Source organism: Pristiophorus japonicus, chromosome 8, assembly GCF_044704955.1.
Source record: "Pristiophorus japonicus isolate sPriJap1 chromosome 8, sPriJap1.hap1, whole genome shotgun sequence".
Classification (NCBI taxonomy): Eukaryota; Metazoa; Chordata; class Chondrichthyes; family Pristiophoridae; genus Pristiophorus; species Pristiophorus japonicus.
The window spans coordinates 209092843-209112310 of NC_091984.1; the positions used below are offsets into that span (position 1 = coordinate 209092843).

The following is a 19468-nucleotide window of genomic DNA, read 5'->3' on the forward strand; positions in this document are numbered from 1 at the left end:
CGACGCAGGTTGGGAGGTATACAGAATGAGAGATGTACAGAAAAGCGAGAGAGACTGTGTAAGGAAAGCATAGAGAGAAGTCAGGGAGAAGGAAATATTTACCAAAAGAGGGGACCTTACAGAAAGACACCGAGGTAATATTCAAATTGTGTGAGTAATGTATGTTGATTTCCCCATAATGATGTCATAGGATACCAATGTGACAAAGTATGGCAAGCCCAATGGTACAGTAGCAAGAAGGATGAGCTGACACCTTGTTGCGAAGTGTTAAGGTCCTAGGTTCTTCAAGGGTGATATAAACCTGATATTTTTTCTTGAGCAACATCATGGGAAATCAAAGAGTTAAATATTTTATATTTAGTTTGACTTTATAATCTATTAAAGAAATTAGAATAAAATTGGAACCAAAATTAATCATACCAGTAGGAGAATGTTGAGTTATTGAAGCAATGATGTGACTTGTCAGTAGTCATTATTATAGCATTTGCTCCATTAACATCCCATAAATATGCAGAATTAGCTCTTAACTAATCAGAAATATGGACGAAGAATGGTGATGTTGGATCTTTGGCCATAATGTGCACAAAGTACTTTTTCAGTCTGGGATTGATGGGCACGGGAAACTTCTGCTGCAAAGTGGCTATTTTATTTTGAACTACCAGATGGACACTTCTTCATAACTTTGGTCGTACAAATTGGGCGCACAGGATTGCAAGGTGGTGTCTTTGAATAGAAAAATGAGAGCAAATTATGTTAGTGCATTCGTATTATTTTTTTCTAGCCGTTTTGTACAGGTTAGTTTTGCTGCATTTTATTTTAACCAACTCAGTTAGGAAACTTTTTTTGCCATGGGTTTCGGCTCAACTCTTTTTTTGGTACAATAGAAGAGGAAGAGTAACAGGTGGGTGCTAGGCAGTTGAGATGTTACCAGGAGAGGATTGTGCCCACCCACTTTTGCCCTCAAAACCACATATATAGGCAGTGGTCCAACTATCTTGATTTGTCCAGGAACTGTGTCTGTATAGACCAAGATTACTCAAGGAGGCTGTGATGCATTTTTGGTGCATGCTGCAGTCTAACTTGCAGTCAAGGTTCACCACAGGCATGGCATTGCCAATACTTGTCGAGTTCACTTCAGCCGTGAACTTTTATACCTCAGACTCTTTTGGGCTACCACAGGGGACAGCAGCTACATGAGGCAATCTGCAGATCATAGATGTATCAAACGGATGTCTGATGCCTTGCTTGGTACTGTACGTAGCTTTATCAATTTCCCCATGGCGAACCATCAAAGCATGAGAGGCCAAGGCACTTCTTTCAAATACTGGGAATTATCTGGTGATAACATGGTGATACCATGGAATACCATGTGACCCTACATGCTCCAATATGTAATAACTTTGTGTGTTTGTGAATAATAAAGGCTGTCACTCTATCAATGTACAACTTGCTTGTGACAATCCACAGAGGATTATGCGAGCTGGGTTCTGACATGGCCCACCTTCGGGTTATGCCACTCCTGCAGCTGCACAGGTTTCCTGGCCCAGTCCACCTGGAGTACTGCGTACAGTTTTGGTCTCCGAATATAACGAAGGATATACTTGCATTGGAGGCTGCTCAGTGAAGGTTCACTTGGTTGATTCCGGAGATGAGGGGGTTGACTTATGAAGATAGGTTGAATAGGTTGGGCTTATACTCATTGGAGTTCAGAAGAATGAGAGGTGATCTTATCGAACGTAAAAGATTATGAGGAGGCTTGACAAGGTGGATGCAGAGAGGATGTTTCCACTGATGGGGGAGACTAGAACCAGAGGGCATGATCTTAGAATAAGGGGCCGCCCATTTAAAACTGAGATAAGGAGGAATTTCTTCTCTCAGAGGGTTGTGAATCTGTGGAATTTTCTGCCCCAGAGAACTGTGGAGGCTGGGTCATTGAATATATTTAAGGTGGAGATAGACAGATTTTTGAGCGATAAAGGAATAAATGGTTATGGGGAGCGGGCAGGGAAGTGGAGCTGTGTCTATGATCAGATCAGCCATGATCTTATTAAATGGCAGAGCAGACTCGAGGGGCCAGGTGGCCTTCTCCTGCTCCTATTTCTTATGTTCTTATGTTCGGTCTTGTATATATATTTAGCAGGGTGGCACATCGGGAGCTGGCAGATGTTGTCAACCTGAGAGACAGCACCAGCACTTGTGCACATTCCACCCATGCCTGATATTGGGAACGGTCTCATCATGCCCAGCAAATCTGTGTGACAGCCCACCTAATGGCAGTCACAAGATTATTGAGGCCCCAATTAACAGCTCTCACCATGTAAACCCCAAACCTGGCCAAGGCCGAGTACCTATTGCATATTAGAACCCAAGGACTCTAAGCCAGCCATCTGAACATTCACAAGAGAAGCTGTGATGGTCCCTAGGGCTGAGATGCTGTTGCTGGAGTTGTGGCAAACTCCATCATGGACTGCACTGTTGTACTTATGGCCATCAAAAAAGCACAGCTGCAAGTATTGGACTCTTCCACAATTGTTCGCCATATATTGAAGGTTGCTTGACACAGTCTCCAATGACTGCAGCAACCGTTGATAGTGAGAAAACGTCCGCTGAGCTCCAGACTTTTGGACTGGTTTATTGTACCTATTCGTCTCGTTACTTTAAACGCCAGATGACACACGCGTTCAGTTGTAGCAATGCAGGTTCAGGTCTTTATTGAAAAATCATACTTCAGGAATCCAGAATGAGAGCATCTTCATACTACCCAAAACCAGTATAAGAGCTGTTGTGAGATCATATTTCACAAATCCAGTACGAGCTGCTATACAGTGGTTTACTCTCATTTCTTATACCAAATTTACCCTTGATCTCCACATTCCATGTGTACCACAAATAAATCATACTACATCATACAAATGACAATGGAATAATAACATGAACGCAACAAACATTAACTTAACTCTTCTCAATCTCTTCTAATCATTTTATTACCGTGGATATATTGTCCTCATAAACTCTTCCGATCTTTTTATTACCATAAACACAAATGACCTGATCCCTGACCTGATAGGCACACAGGTCACCCTTCTGATCGCGTAGATACATTTCTTTACAATCTCAGCAGAAAGCTGTTTTGACGAGTGCTGATCGCAGGACATCGAGGTACCCAGGTAGTGTGAACCCTCGTTCCCACCCAGACCCCTGACATCATCAGCTGAGGATGGCTGTGAATTGACCCTCTAGACAGCAGCAACCTGCTCCTCCTCTGCTACCACCACCCGAACCCACTCATGCTCTGTGCATCACCAGTGCGTTCTGCTGTTCCTCAGTAATGAGGTCCTTAGGAGGTAGAGGGATCTGAGCTGGCACTTTGGAGGGTCAGAGTTAGTTACTCTACAGGTGCTAGTTTGTTCAGTGTTACTGATTTTGCTTCTTCTGGCACACCTAGAGAATGAGAAGAGCAATGCATGTTACAGTGCTGTCCTCCTGAGAACCCTTTAGATATAGCTTTCAACAGAACACGTGGCATGTTATTGCACTTCAGTATATGTTTTGGTTTCAGGGAGTGAGCGGGTGAATAGGATTAGAAAAAAGAGCAGGAATGATCTTATTGAATGGCGGAGTAGGCTCGAGGGACCAGATGGCCTACTCCTACTCCTATTTCTTATGTTCTTATGTTAAAAGATTATTACAAACCCCAAGCTGGGGGCATGCTTCCTACTTTCCCATCCCCTAAGGGCATGTCACTCCCGAAACTCCAAGACTGCCACCTCATAGACGGTAGTTTTGGAGGTCCTCCTCTCTTCCTTTTGGTATGCATCTTCTGCCACAAGCAGAGTAGGAGGTGACACAATCAAATTGTAAGGAGGACACGCAGTGATGCCCCTGTGTCACTGTGCCGCCCACAGTGGGTATGATTGCATTTGCATGCATCACGCAGCTACATTACATGGAAAGATTTGTTCATAGGAAAAGCATTGAAGGATGTGAGCGAAGGAACACTTGTGTGGCGTGGTTTGCTGTTGTGGGGCATACTCTGCTGCTTATTGTACATTCAGGGTAAGTATTTAAAGCACTGTACAACAGTGTGAGAGGGTGGTAACTCTGTTTAACCAGGTGCGGTTATTATTTGTGGTATTGCAAGCTGGTTCTCTGATGCTGCAAGGTTCATTTACATTGTATGCTCATTCACCTTGAGCAGCTTGTCTGGGCACTCTGAACCAGTCAATCTCAACCAGCACAGCAGGACCTGGAGGTACTTGTGCATGAAAGGCAGAAGGATAGTATGCAGGTACAGCAAGTGATGAGGAAGGCTAATGGTATCTTGGCCTTTATTGCAAAGGGGATGGAGTATAAAAGCAGGGAAGTCTTGCTACAGTAATATAAGGTATTGGTGAGGCCACACCTGGAATACTGCGTGCAGTTTTGGCTTCCATATTTACAAAAGGATATACTTGCTTTGGAGGCAGTTCAAAGAAGGTTCACTAGCATTGGAGGATGAGGGGGTTGACTTATGAGGAAAGGTTAAGTAGGTTGGGCCTCTACTCATTGGAATTCAGAAGAATGAGAGGTGATCTTAACGAAACGTATAAGATTATGAGGGGGCTTGACAAGGTGGATGCAGAGAGGATGTTTCCACTGATGGGGGAGTCTAGAACTCGAGAGCATGATCTTAGATTAAAGGGCTGCCCATTTAAAACAGAGATGAGGAGAAATTTCTTCTCTCAGAGGGTTGTAAATCTGTGGAATTCACTGCCTCAGAGAGTTGTGGAAGCTGGGACATTGAATAAATTTAAGACAGAAATAGACAGTTTCTTAAATAATAAGGGGATAAGGGGTTATGGGGAGTGGGCGGGGAGGTGAAGCTGAGTCCATGATCAGATCAGTCATGATCTTATTGAATGGCAGAGCAGGCTCGAAGGGCCTATTTCTTATGTTCTTATATTCTTATGTTCCCCTGGGGGGCACATTTGATCCAATAACATTTTGGGAGCTCCATCAGAAATGCAGAAATTCCTGGGGTCAGCTGTGTTTATTGCAGACACTTGGTAAGTTGCTCCAGCCCCTTTCATCTACAATAGCAACAAAATATAATCTTTCCCTTCAAACTACTGCTGGCTTTTACAGCCGATGGCAGCAAATGATTTCCCACATAAGCGAATAAACTCCCAAATAGAGACATTGTTCATGCCAGGGGTTTGACACTATTCGAAGAACAAGGAGGTCTCCTGGTGTCCTGGCTATTATTTATCCCTTTGAGTTGTCCTGAGGTCATGATAGGTACGTGATAAATGCACCTTTCTTTCTTCTCTTTGATATAAATTCGGAGTTGAGCAAGATCAGAAGAGATTTTGCTGTTTTAAGGTAAAGTTTTACTAAAGGAGATGGGTAGGACTATTAAAGGCAAAATTCATTGTTGTCAGATTGACAAGTGTGATTAGGCAAAATCTATGGCATTGATAGGCTTTCCTCTCCTATATGTTGCTTCACTTATCAGCTGCTACATTAATGCCAACACTATCACATAGTAGCAGCCACTGGTGCTCAATAACTTATCTGTAATTAAATTCTGACTGCACTCAGACATTGAGTTCTGACTGCAGTCATTTCCCTAGTAAAGTAAAGAAAAATATTGAAGTTAGAAAAATAAGCCGGAAAATGGCATTGATTCCACACTCATCCATAATCCAGTGCTTTCAGCCCAGCGACTCCCTCTTTCTTTTCACTGCCTAATATGTACGGGTGCAGCTACTTTAGGTCCCTAACTGCCTCTGATGTTTCTGGATGATATGCCCTTTGCAGAACAATTTACAAGTCTATATACTTCTTTCTCATCACATTTTGGCTGCTTTTCCAATAATGGTCACAGTCTCCTCTGTCAGCGTCTTTCACAGAGGCACCGCTTATTTTTCTAACTTCAATATTTTTTTTATTTTACCAAGGAAATGACTGCAGTCAGAACTTAATGTCTGAGTGCAGTCAGAACTTAATTACAGATAAGTTATTGAGCACCAGTGGCTGCTGCTATGTGATAGTGTTGGCATTAATATAGCTGCTTGTCATATATCTTACATTATTATATATAACTGTATCCTAACATGCTATACATGACTGTAATAAGATATGACCTGTAACCACCAGCATACCTTACCACCAGGGGTGCACTTGCAAGAGACAGGTATATAAGGACAGGTCTCAGGCAAGTGCAGCATTCCAGAGCTGTGAAATAAAGGTGCAGGTCCAGAGTGACCTTGACTTCACTATATGCCTCATGTGAATCTGTACTGAGGGGACAGGACTTTACACTGCTGACAAGTGAAGCAACATACAATGTTACATGAAAACAATGCTTTCTTGGGAGATCACGCTGCATAATACATAACTCGGACTAATTTGTTGCTGTGTTAATGTGTTCTCAGCCTCATTTGAATTTTTTAATAAGGACTTACATTTTAACTGCATAAGTGATGATATTATGATTTTTTACGATTAGTTATATATTTAACCTTTGCTGAAGTATAGTACTGTTGAGATCAGTACTGAAGTGTGAATGGGCTCAATGGGTAATCACTTTTGCTGGCAAAGGTATATTGTAATTGGGTTAGTGTACAGGTTTGCACATTTACAGTCATCATGGTGCTGAGTTTGAGCTTGATGAGTTTAATTGCAGCACGAGTGATATCCGACATTTATAATGAAAGTATTAATGAGTTATGGCCCTGTTATTATCTCATGCCATACTAATAGGCAAACACTTAATGTGTTCATCAGCTATTCCTCTGCTAATTTAGCACAGGCGCTAACCCATTTAAAATAAACGGGGTTAAGCCTCTGATAAAATAGTTGCAATAGAATTTCAGATTAAATGGGTTATGCTGACTCAAGCAGAGGGATTTCAGACACACGTATTAAGCGACTGCATGTTAGTATTACATGGCATCATTTTCGGGGCTGCATTTTTGTAAATCGGCTTGACAGAAACATCCATTTTATTTACAATGGCATAACTTTAGAAATAAGGGGCCCAAGTTTGGCCATGACTTGCTCCAATTTTTTTGGAGTAAGTTGGTTTTTCTGGTAAGTTAAGAAACGCCATTTTCCCCAATAAACTTGCTCCAGAGTAACTCAGTTAGGTCCGATTTTTTTTAGTTGAGTTTTTTTTTCAAAAGGGGGCGTTCCCAGCCACTTACGCCAGTTTGGGCCATTTATGCCACTTTAACCAGCTAAAACTTACTCCAAATCCACTTAGGTCAGCGTATGTGGCCAGCTCTGAAAAACATTGTGGGCAGTTAAGAATTCGGCGTAGGTTAGTACATTTAAAGCACCAAGACTTACAAACACTAAATAAAGCACAAAAATAAGCATTCAATAACAAATAAAAAATACAAGGAAGCTGAGAGGATCTGCACCAAAACTTACAAAGCACTAACCAAAGACCAAAAATTAATAAGCAATTAATTAACAAATAAAAAATAGAAGGAAGCTGAGGACCTGCACCAAGACTTACAAAGCACTAAACAAACCACAATAAGTAATAAGCAATCAATCAATAACAAATAAAAAATAGAAGTCCTACCTTTATGCCAGGAACAAGTTTTTTTTTAAAGTCCCCCCGCCCCATCAAAATGCTCTTTCCCCCCTCCATCAAAACTCTCCTCCCCGCCCCCCAACCCCCCCCCCCCCCAATCAAAACTCTCCTCACTAAACAAAGCACAACCATCAATAAATAAAAACTAAAACTCAAGTCCTACCTCGGCCCAGGAAGTCAGCGGGCCGGCCGGCCTATGCAGGCGTCCCTTCGGCCAGGGATAGGAGCTGCGAGCATCGGGTCCTGCTCACAGCCCGCAGGACATGCTGGGAGGGCGAGGAGCATGTGCACAGACTCCACTGTGCATGCGTGCAACTGCCGGCAGTGGTTTCTGCGTACGCCACGCTGGGACACCGGAGACTTGGCAGAGCGGGCTGGATGGGGCCACTTTTTTTCGCCGCCGTTCCCAGCGCGCAAAGTCGCCGCATTTAGGGTAAGTGCGCCAAAAAAAGGGGTTAGGCCCATTGGGGGGCGGGGGGTGGGGGCGGGGGGGAGCTCATCGGAAGTGCCAGCCATCAGCTTGAAATGATGGCTCCAAAGGCCAGCACTGAGGCTGTTGGGTCTGAAATCCAGTGTCTTCTTTAGTGTTCAGTCGACGGTCCTTTGTTCATCGTTTGGACTTCACAATCTTAAAAAGATCCTCTTGGTTCCAACAGGACGTTTAATTAAAGCAGCTGCGGAATGTTTATTCTGAGGTTCCAATAACAGAAAAATCTAAATCCAGCTCTTACCTCGGTCTGTGGTTTGCATAAGAAGAGCTCGTCAGTGTGTAGGCTTCTGTTCTGTATGTTATTACTCAGACTCATTACAAAGTAATAGCCTGAGGAGAGAATTTCTCCTAAGGGAATACATTCAGTATATACCAGATTCAGTGTTGCCTCTATTGGCGATGCCATTGCATACCTGTAATTATGAATTATTGTCTGAGATGCTTGTTTAGTCAACTCAATACTGATAAAGCGAGGCAGTACTTAACTAAAAAAGTAAACCTACATAGTGCCAGCTTCAATTTCAATTGGGTACATTAGGAGTTTGATACAGGCTAAAGCTACTGCTCAGCGATGTGCTTCAAAGCCAGCATCCAAAGACCACACTACAAAAACAGTGACCTTTCCATGGCTCGCCTCAGCCATACTTCTGATGTCTCTGAGTAACACTGCCATCTAACTGTTGAATCTTGTATAGTTTTGTGCTGTCAACTTGAGTTCACTAGCAACTGGGTCAAAACTACTGAAATTAATTTTACTTAGGACCCTGACAGCCGAGAGAGGGAAGAAACTTTTATCCCATTCCCACCAGTCGGAGGTAAATTCAGAGCCAAGCAGTGAAAGGACAAGTGTTCTTTACTCTTGTCAGCCACTTTTAAGATAAATAAAATTGAATTGTGTCAGCCATGGCTCAGGTGATAACACTCTCACCTCTGAGTCAGAAGGTTGTGGGTTCAAGTCCTATTCTAGGGACTTGAGCACATAAACCTAGGCTGACACTCCAGTGCAGTGCTGAGGGAGTGCTGCACTGTCGGAGGTGCCGTCTTTCGGATGAGACGTTAAACCGAGGCCCCACCTGCTCTTTCAGGTGGACGTAAAAGATCCCCTGGCTATTTTAAAGAAGAGCAGGGGAGTTATCCCTGGTGTCCTGGCCAATATTTATTCCTCAATCAACATTACTAAAACACGTTATCTGATCATTATCACATTGCAGTTTGTGGGAGCTTGATGTACTCAAATTAGCTGCTGCGTTTACTACATTACAACAGTGACTACACTTCAAAAGTATGTCATTGGCTGTAAAACGCTTTGGGGCTGTGAAAGTCGCTAATATATAAATGCAAGTCTTTCTTTCTTGAAGGAAGATACAATGCACGATACAATGCACGAAGGACGATAGAAAGGAAATAACTGAAGTGCAAACAATTGAACAAAACTGCACTTGCACAAAGCATTGGGTTAACCACACAGAGTTGGGTGTCCTCTTGCTAAGTAGAAACAGACTTCGATTGGAGATTCCCACAGTCAGTGTCACTTTCGACAGTTTTATTTCCCATGGACACTTAAATTTTAAATTTCAATCCATCAACCTTTCGATTTGTTGTATTCTGTGATTGGAATCGTCAGCCAAAGTCGGGGCTGGTTTATAATTTAAAGAAGATTTTTTTTCTGTCTGCACTGAATGCGGTTTGGAGATCCTGCTGCAGTCTTGCCTCTCTGAGAGGCACACTCCTTTACGGAAGGTAGAAAAGCAAAATAAAAAGAGAACAGCAGAGGATTTTGCTTCGTCACTTCTTTATCTTTGAAAAAAGAAGGATCAAGTAGCAAGTTAATTGTTCCTCTGTCCTCGTCGGCCTAGCCAGCTGCTGTCTTGGACCTGAGCATTGGAGGGAATTAGGAAATACATACATTGAAAAACATATAATTTGCAACATAGAAACGGGCCATTCGGCTCAACCTGCCCATGTCGGTGTTTACCTTCCCTGTGAGGAGTTCTGAACCCTGTTGGTCACTGCTGCCATGAGGAAAACATATTCCCCAATTCTAGTGGCTTACTACCATGTGTGAAATGCAGGCCTTTATTATAATGATAACAATAGGATTAAATATCAATAGTGTAAGCAATCAGCTTGGGTTTCAAACATTATCTGAACTGAATGAACACATGTAACTTAATCTTGCTGAGTAAATGGGGACTATACATGATTAGTATTGCAAATGCACTCTAGATACTTTGAGAAACAAGGGTAGTTGTTTTGGAGTTGAGGCCAAGATCAGATCAGCCATGCACTTATTGAATGACGGAGCAGGCTCGAGGGGCCAAATGGCCTACTTCTGCTCCTAATTCTTATGTTCTTATGTTCTTGGTTTCACCCTGGACATATTGGATTACCTTGGCACAGTGAATACAGGAAATCGGGCAGAGGGAAGCACCCACCTGTAAGGGAGTCCGTCCCATTTTCCATCCACTCCGGCCACGGGTGAGCTCCATTATGGCCATGTACTCCTCCTGCCTGATTTTCACCCATTTACTGTATCCAGCTGATCCAATAGCCCTGGGCACTGGAACAGGAGAACTGGCCAAAATGCACTATCGTCATTAGAGATGAGTTTACAATCCAGTCACTTTCAATCAAAATGTGTCCTATATAAGTACTGAGAAATATACCTTGTCCTGTGGTTCTGTCCCAATAAATGGGTGAGTGCACCATTTTGTAGGTAGCATTCATAAAGGCTTTTCCTTTTGCCTGCCAATTTGAAAAAAATAATCAAATAAAACAAATCTAATTTTTTTTAAATAAAAAGGAACAAATACCCATTTCTGATATAGCTGGTGAGCAATGTGTGCTGACTCTGTCAGTTTGAGCAGATTTTATGGTGCAGCATTATTAACATAGCAATCTTGACTTGCTCACTGGAGAAGGAGACAGCTGATGCCTGATTTTAGGCTGTGGAAGGTTTGAAAAGAATCTGTATTAGCAGTCGGCATTCAGCAAACACAGTATTCAGAATGAAAAGGGTTGGATGTCTAAAATGGTTAATGATAAAAGAATATATAACTGAGTTAAGTTGAAGTGAAATGAAACAATACTGTACTTAGAAAAGATCAGACACCAGCTGCATTAGAGTTAAGTGTAATATGCAACAGTGCTTCAGATTTGCCTCTAGAGCTTCAGCCTGTCATAGCCTTTCCTTATCATTCAAACTGATTGCACTGAACTGGAGGTGCAACAAAAGGGATTTCCATTCACAGGAAGACATGAACTTAATCTAACAGGTAATAACTGGTGAAATATTTGGTCATTGAATTGTGAGTGGGGGAGGATTATGACTAAATGGAGGTAGTCTGACTGAATAGGGGATGGTTCTAATTGTGAATGGAGGGATTCTGGCTCTGAATAGGGGCAGAAATTGACTGTGAATGGGGCTAATTCTGACTGTGAATGGGGGAGGATGTTGACTGTGAATGGGGAGGATTCTCACTGTGAACTGTGGGCGGAGTGGAGGGGTGTCAATCTGTAAGTGGAGGGGGTGTTCTGATTGGGAGTGGGGGGGGGATTCTACCAAGATTTTTAATTTATATAACAGAAAACAATAGCACTTGACAGAAATGAATGAATTATTATCTTTCCATGCAGCATCCATATACACGGCTTTCAACCTTACAATCACATAAATGAAATGTGTAGGCCCCAAAATGCCTCGTGCCTGACAGTCCTCTCCAGAACTGACCTTGCCAAAGGTTGTGGCTTCAGCAGGCGGACACATGATTTACATGAGCCAAGCAGGTGCAAGCGTCACTTTGGGCGCAAAATGGTTCCTCCATAGACCATGTACGATTTACCCATTGCTGTCTTTATTTCATCTCCTGAAGGAACATTCTGATAAGACATAATAAGCACAGTTAAAAGGATGGGTCAGAGAAAAGATAGCCACATGATGAAAAAAAAACCTCATGGAATGGAAGAGAGTTGTTCTTTAATACAGTACTTGGTAGAATTCCAACGTTTTGCACTTTGGCTGTTGTCCAGTTTGTTTTTTATATTCTAAATATGTGTTTCATAATAGGAACTAATACTCTTCTAGGTATTGACAACTGGATAAATCTGACTCGGATTAACCCAGATGAAGAGATTCAAGGAGAGATACACCTGGGCTTGGAGATACTCCAAGACCGGAACATCAAGGCGGTTAGATGCCAGCTTATTGAAGCCAGGTGAGAGGAAATTGATCTTAAAGAAAGAGCATCTGCAAAAGAGAATTTCCATTTCATACTAATAAAGAGAAGGCGCTCCCACATATTTCTGTTGCACATAATATCATGTTCAGTTATTGTGGTGCCATTCCACAATTTAATCACTTCAGTTTAAGTATTTTGAAAGAATGTCCTTATATGAAATATTCTTTGCACAACACACATTTTACATAGATTATTTTCTGGTTTGAAATGCTAACTCAATCAGATAATTATTTTTATTATGTAGTGGAAAATGCATTTTTGTTCATTATTTAAAGGCTGATTTAGAGTTGATGTTGCACTGTATTGTGATATGTCTTTATGTGCCCGCCACCCTCCCATCTCCCCACCAATGGTGGCCAGGACCTTCCACACTTTGGAATTTCCTCCCTAAATATCCCTGCCTTTCCACCTCCCTCTCTTCCTTCAAGAGCCTCCTTTAACCCTACCCCTTTGATCAGACAGTTAGCTACTCCCTTATTATCTCCTTCGTTGGCTTGTTGTCCATATTTTTGATTATGCCTCTGTGAAATGTCGAGGGTAATATTTCTATGTTAAAGGCAAGTTCGTGTTGTTGATGTAATGGCTTAAGACTTTGGTGAACCGGCACATCGTTTACATGGTGCTATATTTAATGTGAACTGCAACCCATAAAAATGGCAGCCAGGAATATGTTTTAAATGTTTTCCTTTTTTTATTATTAGGTTATTTAATCATTGGTTTCACATAACTGGATGTGCTGTTATTAAGACAGGGGTCTCACAGGTTTGATCATTGTGGTTACTAGGAGCACAGAACAACTTGGAGAGATTGTACAAGAGCGCCAACAGGCTTTATTGAGGAATCCAATTTTTATCAGCTTTTCCAATCACTCATCTTTGACACTTATTGACCATCATATTATGGGCATGAGTATAAAGCTAAGGTGAAATTTTAAAAAAAATGACTAAAAGATAAAAAAAACCTCTGAATAAGAGACCCACATTTTGAGATACAAAATCTGACATAATAAATTGAATAGAGAATGAAGGAGATTTATAGCAAGATATGCCTGGACCAATCTAACAATGGCACCTTCAGCCCGCGACCTCAGCTGCTTGTTTTGGAGCACTGAGAACCATGTTAGTGGTACTGGTAACCAATGTGACGATCTCATGCAGCTGGAACTCCAGGCTTCATTAGGCCAGTGACATAGTGAGATTACTGGCAGTATGAGACCAGTGCATTGGAAAATCAGCAGCAACAGCACGCTTCTGGCAGAGTGTAAAAGCAGCTCTAGATAAATGGGAAGTCATCTGCACGCTGCATAAGTAAATCTCTATTATAGGTGCTATAAAACTGTGCTTTTTTATTGCACTTTATGAATTCTGAAATTTCTACCATTAGGATTATCTGGCTGAGATTCACTGAATATCATAATATTAATCATGTAAGTTGGTCTCCACAATTTACTCGTAACTCTGTCAAACTTGTGAATTATGAGGTCAGCTCACATTCTGAATATTTATAGGCCGCAATGACATCTTCTAAACTACATGTGAAAATGGAAGATTTTTCTGCTGGCAACAGTTTCAACAATGACTTGAGTTTTCCTCTTGGCACTAATGACCTGTCAATTCAGCACAACTTCAATGCTTAATGAAGGGGGGGCTAATATCTCTTAACCAGTTGATTTATGGCGGCACACTGACCATCATTCAACTGCTCGAAACAATACCAGTGATTTATCGCATTTTGGTCATCAGCATCTCCTGCAGTCAGATTATAGGAATATACTTTTAGTGTGCCAATGTACTGCCACAATGGAAGAAAGTGATGTTGAACACAACAGAATATATTTGAGTCCAAATGAATTAGTGGCTCTAAGGGAACAGCAATGTTTTCAGATCAGCTGCTAAATCATTGATAGTATAAGCCAGGAATTGTTATCAGTGCAGTTTTGTTTCAGATTTCCAGTGCTTGCAGTGTTTTGCTTCTTTTCATAAAAAAAGTAAGATTGCCAAACAAACAAAGGCACTTTGAGGTATGTGTATGTAAATGCACAAAACAGATTCTGAGCTCAAGGTAAAAGTTGCTATGTGAAGGTTATGCACTGCAGATGGCACCTTGCACTGGTGGAAATCCTGCAATAGCTGCAAACCCCACAGACCTTTTCCGCTGGCTCTCGGGGTCCATGGGGAACATGATGAGATCATTAGCCCTAGGAAACAGTGTGCCTGTGGCCTGCTTTATGGAGGAATGCAATGCAGTCTGACTGATGTTACCTATGTCTCCGACTGCCCTCTTGTTCTGGATTCCCCCACCAGAGGGAATAATTTCTCTGTATCTACCCTATCAAATCCCTCAATGATTTTAAATATCTCAAATAGATCACCCCTCAACTTTCGAAACTCAAGGGAATACAAGCTACTTTTGTGCAACTTGCCCTCGTAATTTAACCTTTACGCTTTGGTATAATTCTGGTGAAGCTACACTGCACCTCCTCCAAGATCAAAATATCTTTCCTGAGGTGCAATGCCCCAAACTGTATTCCAGATCGGGTCTGACCAAGACTCGACAACTAAAGCATCACTTCCTCACTTTTGATTCCAATCTCCTTGAGATAAAGACCAACATTTCATGAGCCTTTTTTGATTACTTTTTGTACCTGTGCACTCACTTTTAGTGATTAATCCACATGGACACCAAAATCTCTTTGCTCCTCCACAGCTCCCAGTCTCTCATTATTAGAAAATATTCAGATTTGTCTTTCTCAAATCTAAAGCAAATGAGCTCACATGTCCCCACGTTGAATTCCATTTGCCGCAGTTTTGCTCACTATCTTAATCTATTTGTATCCTTTTTTTTAACATCCTTCTCCCATCGACACAACTTACTGTGCCTCCCAATTTAGCATTATCTACAAACTTGCATATAGAACTCTCTATCCCTTCATCTAAGTAATTAATATATATGGTGAAAAGCTGAGACACCAGGACAGATCCCTGAGGAATACCGCTTGTCACATCTAGGCAATCCGAGAACAAACCCTTTATCCCTATCTCCCTGTCTTCTACCTCCCAACCATTTACCAACTCATGTCACAATTGTCCAAGTGCTCAGTCACTCTGTTTCAGATGTTAGATTTCAGTAACTTTCCCACAATTAATGGATGTTAAACTGACAGATATGTAGTTACCTGGTTTCTCTCTCTCTCCCTTCTTGAATAATGAGTGGCATTTGCAATTTTCCAATCCAAGGACACAATTCCTGAATCTAGAGAACTTTGGAAGATATGACTAATGCATGTGCAATTTCCTTACTTATTTTTCTTAATACCCTGGAAACTATCAGCAACTAGCGATTTGGCTATCTGAAGTCCCGTTATTCTCTCCATTACATTTGTTTTCTTGTATTAATCCACCAAATTCCTCCACTTGACTTATTTTTAGGTCCCCTTGTACTGCTGGTATTTTGTCCTCTTCCTTCATTGTGAAAACGGGAACAAAGTATTCACTTAACAAGTTTGCCATTTTCTTATTGAAACGTATAAGATTCTGAGGGAGCTTGACAGGGTAGATGCAGAGAGGATGTTTCCCCTCATGGGAGAATCTAGAACTAGGGGGCATAGTTTCAGAATAAGGGATCGCCCATTTAAAACGGAAATTAAGAGGAATTTCTTCTCTCAGAGGGTCATGAATCCTTTGAATTCTCTAGAAACATAGAAACATAGAAACATAGAAAATAGGTGCAGGAGTAGGCCATTCGGCCCTTCGAGCCTGCACTGCCATTCAATAAGATCATGGCTGATCATTCTCTCAGTACCCCTTTCCTGCTTTCTCTCCATACCCCTTGATCCCTTTAGCCGTAAGGGCCATATCTAACTCCCTCTTGAATATATCCAATGAACTGGTATCAACAACTGTCTGCGGCAGGGAATTCCATAGGTTAACAACTCTCTGAGTGAAGATGTTTCTCCTCATCTTAGTCCTAAATGGCCTACCCCTTATCCTAAGACAATGTCCCCTGGTTCTGGACTTCCCCAACATTGGGAACAGTCTTCCAGCATCTAACCTGTCCAGTCCCATCAGAATCTTATACGTTTCAATGAGATCCCCTCTCATCCTTCCAAACTCCAGTGAATAAAGGCCCAGTTGATCCAGTCTCTCCTCATATGACAGTCAAGCCATCACTGGAATCAGTCTGGTGAACCTTCGCTGCACTCCCTCAATAGCAAGAATGTCCTTCCTCAGATTAGGAGACCAAAACTGAACACAATATTCCAGGTGAAGCCTCACTAAGGCCCTGTACAACAGCAGTAAGACCACCCTGCTCCTATACTCAAATCTCCTAGCTATGAAGGCCAACATACCATTTGCCTTCTTCACCGCCTGCTGTACCTCCAAGCCCACTTTCAGTGACTGATGAACCATGACACCAGGTCTCGTTGCACCTCCCCTTTTCCTAATTTGCCGCCATTCAGATAATATTCTGCCTTCGTGTTTTTGCCCCGAAAATGGATAACCTCACATTTATCCACATTATACTGCATCTGCCATGCATTTGCCCACCACCTAACCTGTCCAAGCCACCCTGCAGCCTCTTCGCGTCCTCCTCACAGCTCACATTGCCACTCAGTTTAGTGTCATCCGCAAACTTGGAGATATTGCACTCATTTCCTTCATCTAAATCGTTAATGTATATTGTAAAGAGCTGAGGTCCCAGCACTGAGCCCTGTGGCACTCCACTAGTCACTGCCTGCCATTCTGAAAAGGACCCATTTATCCCGACTCTCTGCTTCCTGTCTGCCAACCAGTTCTCTATCCACGTCAGTACATTACCCCCAATACCATGTGTTTTAATTTTGCACAACAGTCTCTTGTGTGGGACCTTGTCAAAAGGTCGGACGGACCAAGTCAGCATGGATTTATGAAAGGGAAATCATGCTTGACGAATCTTCTGGAATTTTTTGAGGATGTAACTCGCAGAGTGGACAAGGGAGAACCAGTGGCTGTGGTGTATTTGGACTTTTAAAAGGCTTTTGACAAGGTCCCGCACAAGAGATTGGTGTGCAAAACCAAAGCGCAAGCTATAGGGGGTAATGTACTGACGTGGATAGAGAACTGGTTGGCAATCAGGAAGCAGAGAGTCGGGATAAATGGGTCCTTTTCAGAATGGCTTTCCAAATGCGCTGCTATTTCATCGTTATTGATTGATTCCAACATTTTTCCCACTACTGATGTCAGGCTAACCGGTTTATAATTACCCGTTTTCTCTCTCCCTCCTTTTTAAAAAAGTGGTGTTAAATTAGCTACCCTCCAGTCCATAGGAACCGATCCAGAGTCGATAAATTGTTGGAAAATGATCACCAATGCATCCACTATTTCTTGGGCCACTTCCATAAGTACTCTGGGATGCAGACTATCAGGCCCCGGGGATTTATCGGCCCTCAATCCCATCAATTTACCTAACACAATTTCCTGCCTAATAAGGATATCCTTCAGTTCCTCCTTCTCACTAGACGCTCGGTCCCCTAGTACTTCTGGAAGGTTATTTGTGTCTTCCTTCGTGAAGACAGAACCAAAGTATGTGTTCAATTGGTCTGCCATTTCTTTGTTCTCCATTATAAATTCACCTGAATCCGACTGCAAGGGACCTACATTTGTCTTCACTAATCTTTTTCTCTTCACATATTTATAGAAGCTTTTGCAGTCAGTTTTTATGTTCCCTGTAAGCTTCCTCTCGTACTCTATTTTCCCCCTCTTAATTAAACCCTTAATCTTCCTCTGTTGAATTCTAAATTTCTCCCAGTCCTCAGGTTTGTTGCTTTTTCTAGCCAAATTATATGCCTCCTTCTTGGCTTTAACACTATCTTTAATTTCCCTTGTCAGCCATGGTTGAGCCATCTTCCCCGTTTTATTTTTACTCCAGACAGGGATGTACAATTGCTGAAGTTCATCCATGTGATCTTTAAATGTTTGCCATTGCTTATCCACCGTCAACCCTTTAAGTATCATTTGCTAATTCATGTCTCATACTGTTGAAGTTACCTTTCCTTAAGTTCAGGACCCTAGTTTCTGAATTAACTGTGTCACTCTCCATCTTAATAAAGAATTCTACCATATTATGATCACTCTTCTCCAAGGGGCCTCACACAACAAAATTGCTAATTAGTCCCTTCTCATTACACATCACCCAGTCTAGCATGGCCAGCTCTCTCGTTGGTTCCTCGTCATATTGGTCTAAAAACCATCCTTAATACACTCCAGGAAATCCTCCTCCACCGCATTGCTATCAGTTTGGTTAGCCCAATCAATATGTAGATTAAAGTCGGCCATGATAACTGCTGTACCTTTATTGCACACATCCCTTATTTCTTGTTTGATGCTGTCCCCAACCTCATTGCTACTGTTTGGTGGTCTGTACACACTCCCACTAGCGTTTTCTGCCCTTTGGAATTCTGCAGCTCCACCCATACCGATTCCACATCATCTAGGCTAATGTCCCTCCTTACTATTGCATTAATTTCCTCTTTAACCAGCAACGCCACCCCGCCTCCTTTTCCTTTCTGTCTATCCTTCCTAAATGCTGAATACCCTTGGATGTTGAGTTCCCAGCCTTGGTCACCCTGGAGCCATGTCTCCGTGATGCCAATTACATCATACCCGTTAACTGCTATCTGTGCAGTTAATTCGTCCACCTTATTCCGAATACTCCTCGCATTGAGGCACAGACAGAGCCTTCAGGCTTGTCTTTTTAACACACTTTGCCCCTTTAGAATTTTGCTGTAATGTGGCCCTTTTTGTTTTTTGCCCTGGGTTTCTCTGCCCTCCACTTTTACTATTGTCCTTTCTATCTTTTGCTTCTGACTCCATTTTATTTCCCTCTGTCTCCCTGCATAGGTTCCCATCCCCCTGCCATATTAGTTTAACTCCTTCCCATCAGCACTAGCAAACATTCCCCCTTAGACATTGGTTCTGGTCCTGCCCAGAGAGCTGTGGAGGCTGGGTCATCGAATGTATTTAAGGAGGAGCTAGACAGATTTTTAAATGATAAGGTAGTCAAAGGTTATGGGGAGTGGGTGGGGAAGTGGAGTTGAAGCCAGGATCAGATCAGCCATGATCTTACTGAATGGTGGAGCAGGCTCGAGTGGCGAAATGACCTACTCCTGCTCCTATT

General features: G+C 42.2%; 1 protein-coding gene across 1 annotated transcript in view; it reads left to right on the plus strand.

The window, feature by feature from the left end:
- The window catches only part of LOC139268296 (rasGAP-activating-like protein 1), a 328378-nt gene that overhangs the window by 60277 nt on the left and 248633 nt on the right, over positions 1-19468 (plus strand). The window contains exon 5 of the mRNA XM_070886357.1: positions 12160-12289. Within this exon, the coding sequence (XP_070742458.1) occupies positions 12160-12289 (130 nt within the window). The remainder of the gene's footprint in view (positions 1-12159; positions 12290-19468) is intronic.